The 19285-nt window shown below is 50.8% G+C and overlaps 1 protein-coding gene across 6 annotated transcripts in view; it reads right to left on the bottom strand.

Moving 5' to 3' along the window:
- B3GNTL1 (UDP-GlcNAc:betaGal beta-1,3-N-acetylglucosaminyltransferase like 1) overlaps window positions 1-19285 on the bottom strand; it is a 131620-nt gene that overhangs the window by 34513 nt on the left and 77822 nt on the right. For 5 of the 6 annotated variants that reach the window (XR_011562120.1, XM_070773835.1, XM_070773836.1 and 2 more), the window contains 4 exons: window positions 14707-14802; window positions 8651-8775; window positions 470-605; window positions 298-366 (listed from right to left, as the gene is read on the bottom strand). Coding sequence is in view for 5 of the 6 variants with exons in the window: in XM_070773835.1 (XP_070629936.1) it covers window positions 298-366; window positions 470-605; window positions 8651-8775; window positions 14707-14802 (426 nt within the window). In the remaining variant the exon portion in view is untranslated. The remainder of the gene's footprint in view (window positions 1-297; window positions 367-469; window positions 606-8650; window positions 8776-14706; window positions 14803-19285) is intronic. The other variant, XM_070773837.1, reaches the window with a different exon arrangement.

The raw sequence follows: 19285 nt of genomic DNA, 5'->3' as shown, positions 1-19285 counted from the left end.
CATCGACACCTGCCCCAGGACTCCCGAGGCAGGCAGCGGAGACCCAAGCCTGTGAATAGCATCTTCAGTGGGGCTGGGGGCAGCGGGGGGCAGGCACAGGGGCCCTCTGGGGTCCTAGAGACCCCGGGAGCCTGGGGGCTGCCTCTGCCAAGCCTGGCAGCTATCTGGGCTCAGATGGCCTTTCCCCAGGAGGAAGGTTCTGGGTAGTGTCTACTCAAAAGTCCTGGGATGGCACCCAGCAGTGGGCCAGGTGTGGTGTGAGTGACTCCCGGGCGGGGGTGTAGGGGGGGCCCGCACCTGAGAGCCCTCGTAGCAGTAGAAGCCCTTTCTGATCTTGTTCTCGTCCACGTCGCAGAAGGCAGCCACCTGGGAAGGACACAGCACACAGCCTCAGGGGCAGCGGGGGCAGTGCTGCCTGACAGGCAGGGATGGGGCTGGGGCGGGGGGTGGTGCAGGGGCAGGCCCCCACCTTGCGCTGTGAGCCCGCCGTCAGGCTGCGGTAGAGCCGGCGGCCCTGCCGGCCCGCGTTCCAGATGGTGAAGGTTGCCCAGTGGGGCAGGGCCTGCTCTTCCAGGAAGCGGACACGGTGGGCCCAGATGGTGGTCCTGCGGGGGTGAGGGGTGGGTGAGGGGTGTGAGCCAGGAGGGCAGGCCTGTGATACCCCAGGCCTTCCTCCCTGACCCAGAGCCCGCCCCACAAGTGCCCCTGGTCTGGGGCCCAGGTTGAGGCTGGGGGGAGCGGCAGCGCTGCAGCTGTTGGCTGAGTGGCTGAACCCAGGAGCCTGGAAGACAAGGTCACACTCCTTGCTCCACATGGGCCCTCAGACGTGCCCGGCTCATGTCCACGTGCTCAGGAAATGTGGGGGATACCAGGCACAGGAGCCCAAGGGAGACCTGGCCACCCTGGTGTCCAGCACCTGCCACTTTCAGAAACAATGAGGCAGAATGTGCCGCCAACATCACATTTTTTAAAGAGGGAAAGTATACTGGTTAGAGGACATCACACGTGGTCCAAGTATAAAGAAATGGGTCCTGTGGAAAATAAACTTCCCGCTTGGGACACCAGGAAATGGAACCTGGGAGATGCAGGAGATTTGGGGAAATGGGTGACTTCATCTTAAAGACGATTCCTCCATGCCTCTGGCTGTTGGAAGTATTTCATAGTGAAACTGTTAAGTGATATAAATGTTGATCATTCTCAATTTAAAATGTAAAGGACAAGATTCAGGGAGCCTCTCATAGGGCTTTTGGGGAAAGACTTTGAAGGAGTTCAATTATTGACAAGCCTGAAGGTGTAATTAGCGCTCGCTGCTCTGTGAGGTTTTGCTGCTCAAAGACTTTAATCCGACACAGAAACTAACATGAGATCACCTCTTTTACACTGTGGGTGGCAAAGCCTCACGCTGCGAAAAGAGAAGAGTCCTGGCATAAAAGACTTATCGCATGAGAACAGGAGGAGGGTGTGTGTGGCACGAGCCATCTGGCCGGACAGCTGCCCCCAGGTACACGGGCACACCATGGCGAGGCGCGGCGGGCCACCACCAGGGTCGCCACAGACCCGCCTCCACATCACCTGCTTCACAGCAGCTAGTACGAGGACACACACACGTGAACCTTCAGGAGACAGTGGAAGAGATCCTAGAGGCCCAGGCATTTCTTAGCCCTGCAGAGCATCTAAGGTGTCCAAGCACTTCTCAGCTCTGCAGAAGACTTGTGTCCAGAAAAACTGTCTTTGCATTTTATTCACCCAGCGTTTCCAACTCCGTTTTATGGATGGTGGGAACGTGGTTACTTCCCTGAGGTATACCTGCCAGACAGTTTGGTAATGTTTAATGAGATCCACATAGAATAAGAGCAAGGAGCTTAGGTATACATACAAGTCAGGTGGTTATGACAAACACGTACCCAGGTCACCCCCAGCCCTATCAAGAGGTGGGGCACCTCCATCACCCCAGGAAGTTTCTGCTACCTCCCTCCCCTGAGGAGAACAGTCTCGTTTTTGTCCCTGTGGACTAGTTCTGCCTGTTGCAGAAGTGTGTGTGCTTTTGTATCCGGTTTCTCTTACTAATCATATACATACATACATATACATATATATATATATTTTTTTTTTACATTAATCCTGGTCTGGCAGGTATCAGTTGTTGAGCAGTGCTCCGTTATAGCGGTGCTTATCGATCACCTGCTGACCGGCATCTGGGTTGCTCCCGCTCTTGGCTGCTAATAGAGAACTGTTGCTCAATTCATTCATTTCTCATGGATAAACACCTAGACATGGAATTCCTGGGTAATGGGGCAGGTATTAATAAATAAAATAAGGTCCAACAACTTTCGAGAGAGGAGGCACCATGTTTACACTCCCAAGAACAATGAATATGTGTCTGGTGGTCCACGTCCTCCCCGTGATTTGGAATTTCAGACATTCCTTTTAACCCTTCCAGTGGGTGTGCAGAGGTTAGTTTTCATTTCTCTGATAATAGTGATGAAACCTTTTTCATGGACTAATTGGCCATTTATATATTATTTGTGAAGTGTCATGTCCATTCAAGAATTAGCAATCCCACTGCTGGGCATACACACTGAGGAAACCAGAAGGGAAAGAGACACGTGTATCCCAATGTTCATCGCAGCACTGTTTATAATAGCCAGGACATGGAAGCAATCTAGATGTCCATCAGCAGATGAATGGATAAGAAAGCTGTGGTACATATACACAATGGAGTATTACTCAGCCATTAAAAAGAATACATTTGAATCAGTTCTAATGAGGTGGATGAAACTGGAGCCTATTATACAGAGTGAAGTAAGCCAGAAGGAAAAATACCAATACAGTATACTAACGCATATATATGGAATTTAGAAAGATGGTAACAATAACCCTGTGTACGAGACAGCAAAAGAGACACTGATGTATAGAACAGTCTTATGGACTCTGTGGGAGAGGGAGAGGGTGGGAAGATTTGGGAGAATGACATTGAAACATGTAAAATATCATGTAAGAAACGAGTTGCCAGCCCAGGTTCGATGCACGATACTGGATGCTTGGGGCTAGTGCACTGGGACGACCCAGAGGGATGGTATGGGGAGGGAGGAGGGAGGAGGGTTCAGGATGGGGAACACATGTATACCTGTGGCAGATTCATTTTGATATTTGGCAAAACTAATACAATTATGTAAAGTTTAAAAATAAAATTAAAAAAAAAAAAGAATTTTGCTTATTTTTATTAGATTTTATTTTTTGGTGGTAGAGGTTCTTAATATACTCTCTATACTTGTCCTCCGTGAGATACATAAATTATGAATATTTTCTCCCAGTCTATGGTTTGTCTACTTATTTTCCTAATGGTGTCTTTTTAGGAGCAAAAAGTTTTTAACTTTGGAGTTCGATTTGTCAAGTTTTAAATGGCTAAAGAGTCTGGTGTCCTAACAAATGTTTGCCTATCCCAAAGTTGTGAAGATATTCCCTGATGTTTTCTTCTAGAAGCTTTATCGTTTAACTGCTTCTATTTTTACATCTAAGCCATCTAGAATTAATTCTTCAATAAGGGGGTGAGTTCTTTTTTCCATATGCATATCCATTTGTTCAAAATATTTTTCTTTTTCCATTGAATGCCTTTGGAGACTTTGTTGAAAATCAGTAGTGAGTCTATTTCTCGACTCTCTGCTCTGCTTCACTGATATGTATTTCTGCATTTATGCTACTAATACATTTTCCTGATTGGTGTAGCTTCAGAGTGAGTCTTAAAATCAGGCACAATGGATCCTCAAATTTTGCTCTTTTCAAGATTATTTAGGCCAGTCTGGGTCCTCTGATTTTTTTGTGAATTTTAAAATCAGATGATCGGTTTCTACAAAGAAGCCAGCTGGGACTTTTACAGGGGTTGCACTGAATCTACAGATCAATTTGGGCAGAACTGATGTTAACAATACTGAGTCTTGGGATTTCCCTCATGGTTCAGTGGTTAAGAATCTGATGCAGGGACACAGGTTCGACCCCTGGTGTGGGAAGATTCCACAGGCCGCGGGGCAACCAAGCCTGTGCGCCGCTTCTGGGCCTGAGCTCTTGACAGTGCAGACTGCAGCTACTGAGTCCTGCGTGTCCTAGACCCCGTGCTCTGCAAGAAGCCTGTGCATGGCGACTAGAGAGCAGCCCCCACCCGCCACAGCTAGATAAAGCCTGCATGCAGCAACCGAGACCCAGCACAGCCAAAAGTAAAGTAAAAAAAAACCAATAATGAATCTTCCAATCCATGAACGTGGTATCTCTCTCCATTAATCTATTGTATAGGTTTTAATTTCCCTCAGCATTTTTTGGAATGGATTTTAGCAGCTAGAGCTATACTTTGTTACACTTACTTAAAAATATTATATCACTGATGTCACTGTACATTTTTTAAACTGCATTTTTTTTTCAATTGTTTTATTCCAAGTCTATAAATTTGTATCTTGGAAGACTATGTTATTGGTTTTGATTTCCTATGAGACACAATCATGCCATCTATTGATACAAATGATGCCGTCTTCCTTCCACTTCCTAATGCTTGTATCTTTTCTTCTCCTGATCTTACTGCACTGACTTCCTTACTATGTTGAATAGAAGTAGTGAGAGGAACAATCAGGAGATCGCTTCCTCCTGATCTTAGAAGGGAATGCTTTCCGTCCTTAATTATTAAATATAAGGTTAGTTATAGGTTTGTGTAGATACTATCAGACTGAGAAAGTTTCCTTCTATTTCTAGTTTGCTGAGATTTTTTTAAAAAACCATAAAGGGATATTGAATTGTTAAATGTTTTTTCTGCATCTATTGGGCTGTGTGATTTTTATCCTTTATTCTGTTACTGTAGGAAATCAAACTGATTTTGGAGAGTTAAACCAGACTTGTATTCATGATGCATTATCCTTTCCTATATATTTCTGAATTTGACTTGGCAATATTTTGTGAATGATTTTTTGCACCTATTCTCATAAGGGATATTGGTCTGTAATTTTATTTTCCTATAATATTCTTGTAGCATTTTAAACTTCAGAGTCATGCTGGTCTTAGGGAGTAAGTGTGAAGCTCCTCCCTCCCAACACCCAATAGATCTTTCTCCTCTTCTATTTCCTAAAAGAATTCACGTAAGGTTAGTATTAGTCTCCCTTACATTTTTGATAGAATATATCAGTAAAGCCATCTGGCTTGGCTTTTCTTTATGAAAAGTTTTAAAATTACTAATCTAATTTTAATTATTATTTATACTTTAAGTATCTCTTGGATCTGTAGTGATGTCCTCTCTTTAATTCTCAGTATACTGGCAATCTGTGTTCTCTTAAAAATCAATCTTGTGAGAGGTTTTTCAATTGCACTGATTTTATTTCAAATCAATTCCTGGTTTTACTCATATTTTTCCTATTGATATCCATTTTCAGTTTTACCTTCTTTATTCCTTTTCTTCTATTTGAGTTTACTTTGCTGTTAGTTTGTAACTTTTAAACGTGGAGACTTAGATAATTGCTTTTTTCTTTAATAACATAAGCTTTTAAAGCCATAAAACTTTACTGTAAAACTCTGCTTTAGCCAAATCCCACAAACTTTTACACACTGTTTTGTCATTAGTTAAAATTTCCCCCTAGTATCCTTGTGATTTTTTTCCCTTGGTTGCTTAATTTCCAAATATTTTGGATATTCAAGATGTCTTAATGATTTCTAATTTATAAAACATACCCAGTATTTCAATCATTTGAAACGTGTTCAGACTTGCTTACTGGCCCAAAGTAATGTCTATCTTGTACTTTAAAAGTATGTATATTCTGGAGTTTAGTGTTCCTTGTAGATTCCCTGGTGGCTCAGATGGTAAAGCGTCTTCCTGCAATACAGAAGACCCGGGCTTGATCTCGGGGTCAGGAAGATCCCCTGGAGAAGGAAATGGCAACCCACTCCAGTATTCTTGCCTGGAAAACCCCATGGACAGAGGAGCCTGGCAGGCTACAGTCTATGGGGTCACAAAGAGTCAGACATGACTGAGCAATTTCATTTTCTTTCTGTCAGTTCAGTCGCTCAGTCGTGTCTGACTCTCTGCAACCCCAAGAACTGCAGCACGCCACGCCTCCCTGTCCATCACCAACTCCTGGAGTTCACTCAGACTCACGTCCATCGAGTCAGTGATGCCATCCAGCCATCTCATCCTCTGTCATCCCCTTCTCCTCCTGCCCCCAATCCCTCTCAGCATTAGAGTCTTTTCCAATGAGTCAACTCTTCGCATGAGGTGGCCAAAGTATTGGAGTTTCAGCTTTAGCATCATTCCTTCCAAAGAACACCCAGGACTGATCTTCAGAATGGACTGGTTGGATCTCCTTGCAGTCCAAGGGACTCTCAAGAGTCTTCTCCAACACCACAGTTCAAAAGCATCAATTCTTCGGCACTCAGCTTTCTTCACAGTCCAACTCTCACATCCATACGTGACCACTGGAAAAACCATAGCCTTGACTAGATGGACCTTTGTTGGCAAAGTAATGTCTCTGCTTTTGAATATGCTGTCTAGGTTGGTCATAACTTTCCTTCCAAGGAGTAAGCGTCTTTTAATTTCATGGTTGCAATCACCATCTGCAGGGATTTTGGAGCCCAAAAATATAAAGTCTGACACTGTTTCCACTGTTTCCCCATCTATTTCCCATGAAGTGATGGGACCGGATGCCATGATCTTCATTTTCTGAATGGTGAGCTTTAAACCAACTTTTTCACTCTCCTCTTTCACTTTCATCAAGAGGCTTTTTAGTTCTTCTTCACTTTCTGCCATAAGGGTGGTGTCATCTGCATATCTGAGGTTATTGATATTTCTCCCAGCAATCTTGATTCCAGCTTTCTTTCTATAGTGTTCCTTAAATGTCTACTGTTATGTTGGCTAATTAACAGTGTTGCTCAAATCTTCTGATCCTCAGACTTCCCAACTTCTAACAATTACTGAGATACGAATATTAAAATTTTCAACTGTAACTGTGGGTTTGTCTACTTCTCCCTTTATTTCTACCAGTTTTTGCCTGTGTATTTTGAAACTCTGTGATTAGGGATATACACATTTAGGACTCTTATGTCCCCCTAGACCTTCACCCCATGTGTGCAGATCACACTTACAATGAGTCAAGTTCATGACAATAAACTCCCTATGATGCTTCACTAGAGCTACTATATCAAAATTCAGATTTATCAAAAGACAAGAGAAATCAAGCTCTTTTGCTTAAAGCTGGAAAACAAAGAAGCTAAGCTTCAGTAAGGAATAGCGCCCCTGCAAAAGTTCAAAGATCTCCCAAATGAATATGAATACTGCAATCTGTGATCCCCCCACAACACATTCTCCAATCAGCATCACGCCCGCTGTGACAGTGGGCAGGAGACCTCTCTGGACAGCAGCTGAGCGGCCATGCCTTCCAACGAGTCTCATACCCTCTGGGGAAGAAAAGAGTCTCCTCTGTGTCCAGAAACTCAAATGCATGTCTTTGCCTCACGCTCTTTCCACTCAGAAGATGCCCTGATCACAGACCTGTTTCAGGGCTCCACTCCTCTCTGTCCCCAAGTGAGCAGCATCACGGTAGCACCGAGTGTCTCCACACTTGTGGTGGTTTGAAACAAAACACTCACACACACCTGCACAAACATACATGTGCACATGCACAGAGTTCAAACTAAAGAAAGAAACACACAGCTCGCTCGTCTTCACCCAGCCTGCACTTCGGGCGCCTCCCCTGCCCTACCCCTGGCAGTTGACCTCCAGCTTTGGAACCTGGGAGGCCGTGAGCCACGACAAGGAGGGGCCGGCCTTTGCGATGGCCTCGTAGGGGATGACCCAACCTCTGCCCCAGCCGGCCTCCCCCTGGTGGGCAGAGAAGGAAGAGGATGCCCCCAGCCCACCTGTCATCACATCAGTGGTGCGCTGGGCTCATTCTGAGTCCTTTCAGCTCAAATCAAGTGAGAACAGGACCCACAGACAACATCCACATGTGGATTCTGTGTGTGCCCAGTTGCTCAGTTGTGTCCAGCCTTTGGACTGTAGCCTGCCAGGCTCCTCTGCCCATGGAATTTTTCAGGCAAGAACACTGCTGTGGGTTGCCATGCCCCCTGCAGGGGATCTTGCTGACCCAGGGAATCGAACCCACGTCTCCTGTGTCTCCTGCATTGCAGGCAGATTCTTTACCCACTGAGCCATGGTCCAGTGGTTAAGAATCTGCCTGCCAATGCAGGGGACACGGGTTTGATCCTCAGTCCAGGAAATACAATCCCATGTGCCACGGGGCAACTAAGCCCCGTGTCACAACTACTGAGCTCATGCTCTAGAGACCTTGAGCCGCAACTACTGAAGTCCAAGGGCCCAGAGCCTGCGCTCTGCAATAAGGGAAGCCACCACAATGAGGCGCAGCTAGAGAGCAGGCCCTGCTCGCTGCAACTGGAGACAGCCTATGCAGCAACAAAGACCCAAAGCAACTGAAATAAATAATAAAAGTGAGAGCAGACACTTAGCCTTGATCCTGAGGAAAATGCTGGTCCACAGACTGGGGATGACCTCCCTCCTGGGAGGCCATGGGCTCTGGTGTCAGCCACGCTCCCAGGTCCCCACCTTGGGGCAGAGACCTGACTGGGTCCCCCCACCCCACCCAGTCTGGACCCCAGGACCACGTACTCGAGGACGGAGTGTGTGGCCGCGCCAGGGTGGTAGCGGTACAGGAGGAGGCTCTGGTCCACACGGACGACCCCGCCGCCCTTCCTCAGGTGCTCGTAGAAGAACAGCAGGTCCTCAGGGACACCCTGCAAGATGAAGAAACATGTATCCACTCAGAACAGAGCCTTGGTTCAGGCAACGGGAGATGGAGGTCGGCCTGGGGCCCCCACACTTGAGCCCAGCCTGACCGGTGAGGCCTCAGCTGGAAAACAACACATCCAGCTGCCCCCAGCTCATGGCCAGAGCTCGGCAAACGTGACCATAAGAGGCGGCTCTGGGACAAGAAGGTGCCCGAGGAGTAGACCCAAGCCCTGTAGTCACTCTCACTCACGGCCTCCAACTGGACCCTGGACCCCACTGCCCCCTCCCTGTTGACGGGCACACTGCTCTGAGGGTCTGCAGGGTCCCATGGGGTCCTCCTATCCTGTGAGAACCCAGGCCTCCCACCCTTGTCTGGAGAAGGGCTCAGATCAGGGCTGGCTGGCGGGGCTGCAGCTGCCCTGCTGGTCAGTCCGGGGCTGGGGGACCTCAGTCCTGACGGGGATAACAATCGCAGCTCCTTCACTTCCTTGAGTTCAAGGTGAAAACCAAGAAAGCAGAGGGTCTGGACAGGGGGTCACCCAGGGCGTGACTGGTGAGCAGAGCCCAGCAACAGCTGGGCAAGCTGCCAGGACCCCTGCTCCGGGCAGAGGCTGGTTTCCCCACAGTGCACAGGCTGCTGTGCGCCGGCCCCAGCCTGTTCTGCCTCTTCAGCCCAAGCTCAGGTCAGGGCAGCGCCAGCACCACAGTGGGGCTGACTGTTCCCGGTAGAGCCAATGTTGCTCACCCAGCTCATCTACCCTGAGGGGAAGGTGGCATGGCTGGCCTCTGAGGTCTCGACGCCCTGGTAGAGCCCCGTGGCCGTTACCCTTGGGGAGAGAGGGGACTCCTGGCCACTTCTGGCCAGCTTCTTGGCCCAAGTGTATCCCCGGACTGGGCCCTATGCACCCAGCCTCTGGGGTCTGTGATGAACTGATGCCCCTTGTCTGTGATCACCCGGCCATGAATTCTGCCACCTCCTGGCTCAGGCCTGAGAGCCACCCTGTGGGCAGCCCACTGGGCTCACTTCTGAGCTGCCACACTGAGCGCCGCATCGGTCCCCACACAGAGCCACCCCTGCCCAGGGAATCGCTGCCAGGGGGTCTCAACACACGAGAGACTGACGGGGCAGCAGGCCGCATAGGAAAGTGACGCAGGAGCCGTGCAAACAGCCTCACTTCCAGCATCAGCTGCTGAGTCATTCCGTGACTTGATGGACCACTGTGGTGACTGAAGTGTTTTCACAAAGACCACAAGTCATGAAAGGATTTATATCAGAATGTTAAAAGTCAGCTTTCACAATTGTGCTTGCACGCGCACTGCAACTAGAGAGGAGCACCCACTAACCCCACCCAGAGAAAGCCGGCAAGCAGCAATGAAGACCCAGTGCAGCCAAAATTAAGAAAAGAAAAAGTTTGCAGCTCAGCTAAAAGTCGTCCACAGTTAAAGAAAGACAAAAGGACCCCACACAAAAGTTCAGAGCAGATGTGTGGTGATGGGCTCACCGGTGATTTGTATATTCTTCCTTTTGCTAATTTTCTGCATTTTCAAAGGCACCTTTCAAGAGCACATTGTAACTCTGCGCTTTATAGATTTAGGAAGGAGAGAGGATGTCCTCTCTGCTCATGACCAGTAGGAACTCAACCCCAGAGTTTTCTTATTTCTGGCAGAGAGACAGCTGAGAATTTAGCCAGAGAAGGTGGAAAACCAGGTCCTGAGGCCCAGTCCTCCGTGGGGACAGGGGCCTGAGAAGATTGGGGGAGTCACCCCTGCCCTGGGGGCTCTTGGGGTGTGGAAGGGCGTGTGCCCTCGGAGGTGTGGAGAAAGGGGATGAGGGTCCTGTGGGATGAAACGGGAGAAGCAGGAGACACACTCTCCTCCCCTTCCTGCCCTCAACGCTGCTGTACTTCCCTGGGGTCACACAAGGGGTGACCCTGGGGCAGGAGTCCTGTGAACAGAGGCTACACAAAGCCAGCGTGACAGGAAACAGAAAAACACTTCTGTGAACAGACAAGCACCCCAAACAAAAACATCACCACCAAAAATCAAGGAGAAAAAAATTCTGTGAACAACTCTCCACGTGAAATCACACGTCCTCCACAAGGCTTGAGAAAGGGGCAGGCCATCTTGAACCAGAAATTCCGTAACAGAGCTGGACCCGTGCAAAGAGTGCGTGCAAAGACAGAGGAGGGGGGACTAGCCTGGGCTGGGGGCGTGACCGCAGGTGGGCTTCTCTGGGAGGCGAAGCTCTTTCGTAACATCAGACAGTGGTAATGGTTGTACATCCCCGTGAATGTGCTGAAATACACTGAACTGCACATTTAACAGGTGAATTATACGAATTATACCCCAATAAACCTTTTAAATAGGAGAGGATTGACTGAACTCAAAATAGAAATAGAAGAAAAAGACAAAAATTATGTGAGAAATGAAGACGAAATTAGTTCTCCAGGGAAAACAGATCTGAATAAAAATAAGGGGCACTGAAGAAACGTAGGAAAATAAACAAGAAAGTGAAGATTAAGAAAATTAAATAATAAAAAAGGGTTTAAGAGAGAGTTGTTGAAATGGAAGACAAAGAAAATCTAGCCAATGTATAATGAATATTGAAATAGAAAACCACAGCAACAGCGGACAGCTAAAACTTAAAACTATAAGCCAAAAAGAGATAAGAGCAGACCTGGTTCCCACATCGGAACCAGATCACGTCGGAACCCAGTGAAACCAAGAGTCTTTAACAACAAGGGGGGAATTCCGCTGTTGCCTCCAGGTGAGTCTGAGGAGTGTCAGGCAGAGAGAGGCAATGGGGAGCTGTGTCCTTAGGACAGGAGGGAAGGTGTGGCCCAGGGTTTTCTGTGCAGTCCATCCCTCCTTTGTGTGTCCAAAACCACAGCGTCAATGTGCAGGAACAAGGAACGCCATGGCCCTTCAGACGTGGGGAAGCCTGACGTGTGAGGCTGAGTCCAGGGACTCGGACAGGCACCTGGGGACTCAGCATGGGGCCCACCTTCTGATGTGAGCAGAAATCCCACATCAAAATCAGGAGAGAGAGAGAGGGAATAGGCTTGACTGCCATTCAAGCAACAGGTAGGAGTCAGAATACTTTCAAAAACAAACACAAAAAGCTGAGCAGGAAAGGTTTAAGAAGAGCATATGGAATTAAGGGCATTCGATACAGAGATGACAAAATACAAACTTTCTTTGATACCAAGAGAGGTTTCTAAGGCACGAGAGAAGATGCCAGCTTCTGGCTTTGGGTGTCTGAGAGGCCAACCTCTGCAGCACCTGTGAGGCCCAGGCTCAGAGCGGGGGGTGCTGGGGCAGGGAGATGACACCCACAAAACAGAGGTGGACGCCCAGCCTCGCTGCCCTGACATCCTCGGGACAGAACCGGGGCGAGCATAGGTGGGAGTGAGGGAAGATCCCAGAACACAGAGACCAAGGATGGGCGGAAATACCCACGAGCACGCATCTGACCCGGAACACCAACACCTCAACAAGACGACTCCACAGGGATCTCTCCGGCGGTCCAGGCCCCCTGCGCTGGAAGCATCAGATCAAGCGACTAAGACTCCAGGCTTCCAATGCAGGGGCCTGGGTTCGATCCCTGTTCAGGGAACTAGATCCCACAGAGTCTGAGTGCTGCAACTAAAGATCCCACGTGCTTCAACAAAGATGGTAGATCCTGTGTGCCGCAACTGAGACCTCCCTGGCCACATAAATAAGATGCTCCACCCAAAACCGGGCAAAAAAACTGGATGCTGCATAAAACATAGGAGCAGCCAATCCGCACATGAAAAATTGCTCAACATTGTAAGTCATCTAGAAAATGTAGACTAAAATACAACAGGAAACCACACAACTCCAGTCAGAATGGCTAAAATGCAAAGGAGCCTGGGGCCCCCACCTCCAGAGAGGGGGTGGCAGCTCATAAGCCACACGGCGACTCCAAGCCTGAGGATCTTTCCAACGGGTGCAAAGGCACTTCTGAAAAGTGTCTGCCGTGCCGGGTAGCAGCTCTTCTGAGCAACCACGACCCACTCCGGGCCATCCCCGCCCTCAGAAGAGCTCTGTTCTGAACCAACAAACACCATTTTGGTCACTTTCTTTTTGGTTTAAGGGCCTGAAACAGTTGTCTCCTGGGAACATCCAGACCCCTCAAGCTGGGTGCCGTCCCGCGCCCTCCTCCAACTCTCCTCCTCCCTTCCACCTCACTCTGGGAGTGCATCTTCCGGATTTAAGACCTGAGCACCTTGTGGGCTCAGCTCATGCCTGCTTCGTCCTCGTTTATCCCATCCTGCTCTGGGACCTTTAGCACCTCAACTGTCCCGGCGGCTCCAGTTCCCTGTTCTTCCCTTCTGGGTGAGAGCTGCAGCCTCCCGGACTGGGACAACCAGCTGAGGACCAGCCCCCAGCACATGGTGCTCCCTCAAATGCATTCCACAAAGAACTCTTCAGCTCAACCTGTTTTCTTGGGGGAGGGCCTGAAGGAACCAGGAAACACCTCATGTCCTCACCTGGAGGTGGGCTTCACGGCCATCTGTGACCCCCTCCTCATGCCACATCCCTCACTTGCTGCAGCCACGGCCCCAGCCCAGCCCAGGTCCTTGGTCCCTGAGCCCCGATTCCTGTACAAAGAGAGGGATGGACTTTCTTTCCTTCCGCAGCTGTCTCTCCAGGAAGAATTAACTTGTGCTAAGAGGCCTGACGCACTTCCCGTCCTGAAGTTGGTCATGGCTGCAATTTAGGGAATGCCTCCTGATGACCATCTTGGAGCTACTTGCCGCAGAGGAATGAGAACAGGTGCTTGGACTCAGCACCAGTGAGAGCGGCTTTTGCAGCACCTGCTTAGTGGTGGGGAGACTCATGGTGTGTCCCTTTGCTCCCCCCATGCTTTGATTTCAAGGAGAATCTGTTGGCAGAGAGGACACTCCGCCATCTCTCTGGCCTTGGCCCCCTGCAGCCCCCAGTGGGAGTCCCTGGGCAGAGTGTGGCTACGCGCTCACGAGACCCTCGAGGACAGGGAAGGCCAGTGGAGCTGAGGCGCAGACATTCCCCAGTCTGGCCAGTCCTGAGGACAGGCGGGCTGGGCCCCTGGTTTGTACACGCAAGACCAGCACGGAGGGCATGTCTGGGTAGTTATGGGAGGGACTGTCTGGCCAGGGTCCAGCGCAGGGGGCAACTGAGGAGCCGGCCTCTCCCTGGGGGGTGGTCAGAGAAATGCTGGGTGGGGTCCGGGAGGAGGGGGCCCCAAGCCAAGGATCCCCTGGGCCCCTGGCAGTGGGTGACAGTCCCCTCCAAAGTGGAGAGAAGACTGTGAGCGGGCTGGACGGGGGCCAAGGTCCTGGGGCAGATGGTGAGCCTGGGCCTGCGTCACCCCCACCTTCTGGCCTGATGGGCGTTAACACGTCTGGCCCACGGGCTCCATCCACCACGAGACCAGAACACACGTCTCAAAGCCAATTTAAGGAGACTTAAAGGAAAGCAAACTAATCAACCTTGATTTACCTTCTGACCGAGTGTTCCGTCGGAGTGTTCCCTCTAAGGCCGTCGAGGAGGGACAGAAGGTCGGGGTCTGTGTCCCCGTTTCTAAGCCAGAGGCCAGCGTGGGTCCTGCCCTGCGGGGGAGGCCCAGGCCAGCTCGCCCCCGGTGCTCCGGGGCCGCCACCCTCAGGGGAGCGAGGGGCGCTCCTCTCCCACTGCCGCCCAGGGTGGCAGGGCGGCACTGCCCGTGTCCTGCGTTTTCCCACAAACAGCCCTTAAACCAGGATGAGGTGGCCGCGTGGGTGTGAGCCCAGAGCAGACGCCCATGGTCTTCACACAGAAACCTGCTGCTCCCGGGGAGGCCCAGCACCCACACGCAGCCCCAGGGAGCGCCGGGAAGGCCCTGAAAGCCCCTCCCCGCGTGCCCAGAGGAGGGATCCATGGACCACACTTACCCGCCCGCCCTCATCAAACGGGCCCACGTGGGCGAACCAGGCTCGGGAGCAGAACCAGGTGGGCATGATCACGGTGGGGCCGTTGGAGGTAAACACCTGGAAACAATTAGCACCGACACAATTAACAGAGAAGAACAGTTGTCACACAACCCCTCGGGTTATCTCCCAGAAAGTCACTCAGAAAGTGATAAACCGTGCATGGCCCTTCCCTGTCAGTACAAAGGTCAAGTGGCTCTAGAGGCAGATCAGTGGTGTCCGGCTCCCCAGGCGGACAGGCAGGGGGGATCCCCACCCCAGCTCCTTGGGGCTGTGCTCTAATCACTCCCTGATCGAGCTTCACCTACACCCTAATGCAAAGGAACGCCTGAAAGGAAGAGCGACGACAGAGAGGAGCTGCGTGTCCACCACGGGGGCTTTGTCTGCCTGACTGGGGGTGGCTGGGCTTGGGGGCTCCGAGCTCTTTATTTCTACTAGGTTATAAAGTCTGCACTTGTGCCATGGACTCTGTGAGAACCTGCCTGACGTCAGGCCCGACCTGCACCCAAATCAGGGACAGTGTGAGGCTGTGAGCACGTCTTGGGGACAGGGAGTCACGCCCAGAAGCTAAGCTGGAACAGAATGGGACGGACAGACCCCCACGCTCTGTGCCTGGGACAAGTTTCTTCTGTACTTGTACGTGGTTTGTGAACACCCAGCAGCAGACAGTCACTTGGGACAGCCCACCCCTTCCACGCAGCCCTCACCTGCCAAGCTCGCTCAGCCCCGAGCAAGCCTGTCTTCTGCACTTTTGCTTCGAGACACTTCCACCAGAGACTACTCCCTGCCTAGCCCCCGCCTCTCAAGCTTTCTGCTCACTCAGGAGCCTCACCGACCACAGGTGGCTGGGGGAACCTGTTTGTGGAACTTTCTCTTTGGTGATATAGGGAAGGGGCGAGGCTGCTGTGGTGACTAGGGCTTGGTGATTGACATGGGATCCCCCCTGCACCCCACCCCACCGTGGGCTTAAGAAGTGGAGCGGCTGCTGACGTGTGGGTTCTGAGTTTTAAATGTGGTTTCCAGCAAGACAGAACTCGTGAGGGTCTTAACAATCCTCTTAGAAATTTGCCAGTCATCAGTTCTAGTCACTGTTTGAATTGTGTGTAGGTGAAGGAATGTCGTGTCTTAACCTGGTGTGTGAAGTGTAGCGTGTGAGCCCCTCTGTGTACAGGTGCCCCCGTCTGTCACCTGAGGCTGCCAGTGGGTGCCCCTTCCTTGTCCTGCAGCAGAGCAGGGGGCTGAGGTCCTGTCCAGATCAGCCCCTGACCACGGGAGCCGTGGAGCCCTCGGGAGAAGGTGTTGTAGGCTTAATGAGCATATCCCACCTCTAAAACCCCAGGGACTCATTATAAGAAACCTTGAGCAAAACTGTCTTAGAAGAAAAACAACCCTTTCTTCAATGAATGGCCTGTTGTGGCCACTTCCTGCACTCAGGTCACGTGTTCCTGGATGTGAAACATGGCCAGGCCCCAGTGTGGGTCAAGCAGGTCAGCAGGACTCAGGGCCAGCTCCCTGGCATGGTCACGATTCTGCCTCCACTGCTCCCACGAGCTCAGGCTGGTCCTGCCAGCCCACAAGGAGTGGAGAGGGGTTCCTGGCTTTCTGGGATTCGCCCTGCCTGTAGCCACAACACCTGGCCTGGGCCATGGAGGTTCTGCCAACAATAACTAGAGACCAGAACACAGGGCTCTTTCCCTTGACACCCTGGGGCACGAAGGATGTGGGGAAAATAAAAAAGGGACTGGGCCCCCCTCCCTCCCTCGCTGTACTGCCTGCACTGAGTCTGAGGCAGGGAGGGAGAAGGAGGCAGCACCCAGGAGCAAAGGGGTCTCCAGGGAGACCCAAACATCTGCCTCTCTCTGCCCTGGACTCTGGGCAGAGAGCCTTCAACCCAGACAAGCCCCTCACACACGCACACGCCTACACACATAGACAACATGCATCCCACAGCCTTGGGCAGGCGGACCCTGAGGGCAAGCCCACCACCTGCAAGGGAGATTTGCAGGAATTGAAGACTCCTGTACTGAAGTCTGGAGAAGGCAATGGCACTCCACTCCAGTACTCTTGCCTGGAAAATCCCATGGGCGGAGGAGCCTGGTAGGCTGCAGTCCATGGGGTCGCAAAGAGTCGGATATGACTGAGCGACTTCCCTTTCACTTTTCACTTTCCTGCATTGGAGAAGGAAATGGCAACCCACTCCAGTGTTCTTGCCTGGAGAATCCCAGGGACGGGGAGCCTGGTGGGCTGCCGTCTATGGGGTCACACAGAGTCGGACACGACTGAAGCAACTTAGCAGCAGCGGCAGTACTGAAGTCAGCTCACTTCCGCCTTCATTAGGGGCGCAGGGCGGGCACCGGGCCCACCCTTCTCAGCCCAGAACACAAGCTCCCCCGCGCGGCAGTGCAGCAGCCTCAGCGGGTGAGGGTGTCTCAGGCAAGGCCCTGGGAGGAGGGCTAGGGTCCCCATGCTGGGCCTGGTTACAGCCATGCCTACCCACACCTCTGAGCTTGGGCGCCGTGTCCAGCCACGGCACTGGCTTAGAGTGACCGGCGTGTGCTCCTGATTCTGACAACACACACTCGGCCCGGAGACCACCAAGCTGAACGTTTGGATAGTACACACAGGCCCTGCTCCCCTGCGCCACTTCATTTGGCTGCAGCTGCTGAGAGGCTCACGCGGATGGCGACTCACACCACAGCTCAGGGCCCGGTCTGGTGGGGCCTCTTCCTGGCCTGCAGGCGGCCTTCTCCGTGTGGCCCCACATGGCAGCAAGAGCTCTGGCGTCTGATCCCATCACAGGACCCACCCTCACGGCCTCAGCTGACCCCAGTCACTCCCAAAGGCCCCGTCTCCTAGTCCCATCACATTGAGGGTTCCGGACCTCAAGACAAGGATGGAGGACATGGGCATTCAGTCCAGGACAGGTCCACCCCATTCTCAGACCTCCAGCTCTGCCCTGTCCCCCAGTGGCAAGTGCTCCCGAGCCCTGAGCCACAGGCATTCGCACCCAGGAGCCCATCAGCAATGACCACTCATCTCTAATTGACCCCAAGCTCCAGACTACAAACCTGGCTGCCCACTAACGTCTTCCCTTAGTTGCATGAGGGACGACTCCAATGACTTACAATTTTGTTGTGCATGATCAACACGCAACACATGGTACATATTTAAAGTTTGATGAATGTGACCAAAGCTTACACACCCAACCACCCCATCCCCAGCTTCCTTGTGCCCTTGTCCGTCCCCCGGGGTGAGCTTCCCACCTCCCTCCCCCAGGCAATTGCTAACTTGCTTTTTTGGGGGGCGGGCACACACTGCTTTCAGGATCTTAGTTCCCCAAAAAGGGATCAGACCCTGGCCCTTGGCAATGAAGTGTGGAATTGTAACCACTGGACCACCAGGGGATTCTCTGATTGGCTTGCTATCACAAGTAAATTACTTGTGTTTACCAGGATTTCACCGAGTCATGCAGTCTTTGCTGGTTTCTTGCACTCAGTACCATCTGTTCGCTCTGAACTACAGCTGTTTTCCCTTTTGCCTGTTGGATGCGGGCTGCTCCTAGTTTATGTGGCGAGCATCTGGGTTTAAGTCTCTAGGCTTCTGTTTCTCTCAGGTAAACACCCGGAGGGGATGACTGGATGAAAAGGCAGTTGAATGGACAGCTTCTAAAAAATCTGCTAAACTGTTTTCCAGAGTGGTTGGATCATTTGAGTTCCCACCAGCAGCAGTGTGAGTTCCCGTTGCTCCACATTCTTGCAAAAACACGTGGGATGGCCAGCCTTTTTATTCTGGACCTGCTGACAGGTTTGCACTGGTATCTCACTGAGGATGTAACATTTTTCTGATGGCGAACCACGCTGAACTAATTTGCCATCCATATACCTTATTTGATGAGGCATCTATTCAAATCATTGGCCCATTTTTTGGGGGGACGTTTATTTTCTTATCATTCAGCTTTGAGAGCCCTACAGAGCTCTGGGCACAAGCCCTTTATCAGAAATTATCTGCAAATATTTTCTCCCATTCCCCTGACCTGTCTTTTCCTTCTCTTAACAATGTCTTTCAAAGAAGTTTCCAACGTTCTTGAATTCCAATTGACCCATTTTTTTCCTCTTATTAATTGTGATTTTGGTATCTTATCTGAGAACTTTTTTGCCTAACCCAAGGATGTAAAGATTTTTTTTCCTAAGTTTTCTTCTAGAATTTTTACAGTTTTAAGTTCTACATTTCGTTCTAGGATCCATTTTGAGTTAATTTTCACACATAGTGTGAAGTTTTAAAGTTCAATTCTATTGCATATGGATATCCATGTGTTCCATCTGTTTGAAGATGATGCTCTTTTCCCACTGAACTGCATTTGCACTTTGATAAAAGATCAGTTGTCTGTGCACACACAGGTCAATTCTGGACTCTACTCCGTCCCTTTGATCTATCTTTATGCCAGCACACTTTGGATTAGCCTTGAGGTTGGGTAGTGCTTGTTCCCTAACCTTGTTCTTTTTCGGATGAACTTTTGACTATTCTAAATCCTTTGCATTTCCAA

Source organism: Bos indicus, chromosome 19 (genome assembly GCF_029378745.1).
Source record: "Bos indicus isolate NIAB-ARS_2022 breed Sahiwal x Tharparkar chromosome 19, NIAB-ARS_B.indTharparkar_mat_pri_1.0, whole genome shotgun sequence".
In the NCBI taxonomy this organism is placed as follows: domain Eukaryota; kingdom Metazoa; phylum Chordata; class Mammalia; order Artiodactyla; family Bovidae; genus Bos; species Bos indicus.
Note: the sequence above shows the minus strand (reverse complement) of the source record. Positions and strands in the feature narration are given on the sequence as shown.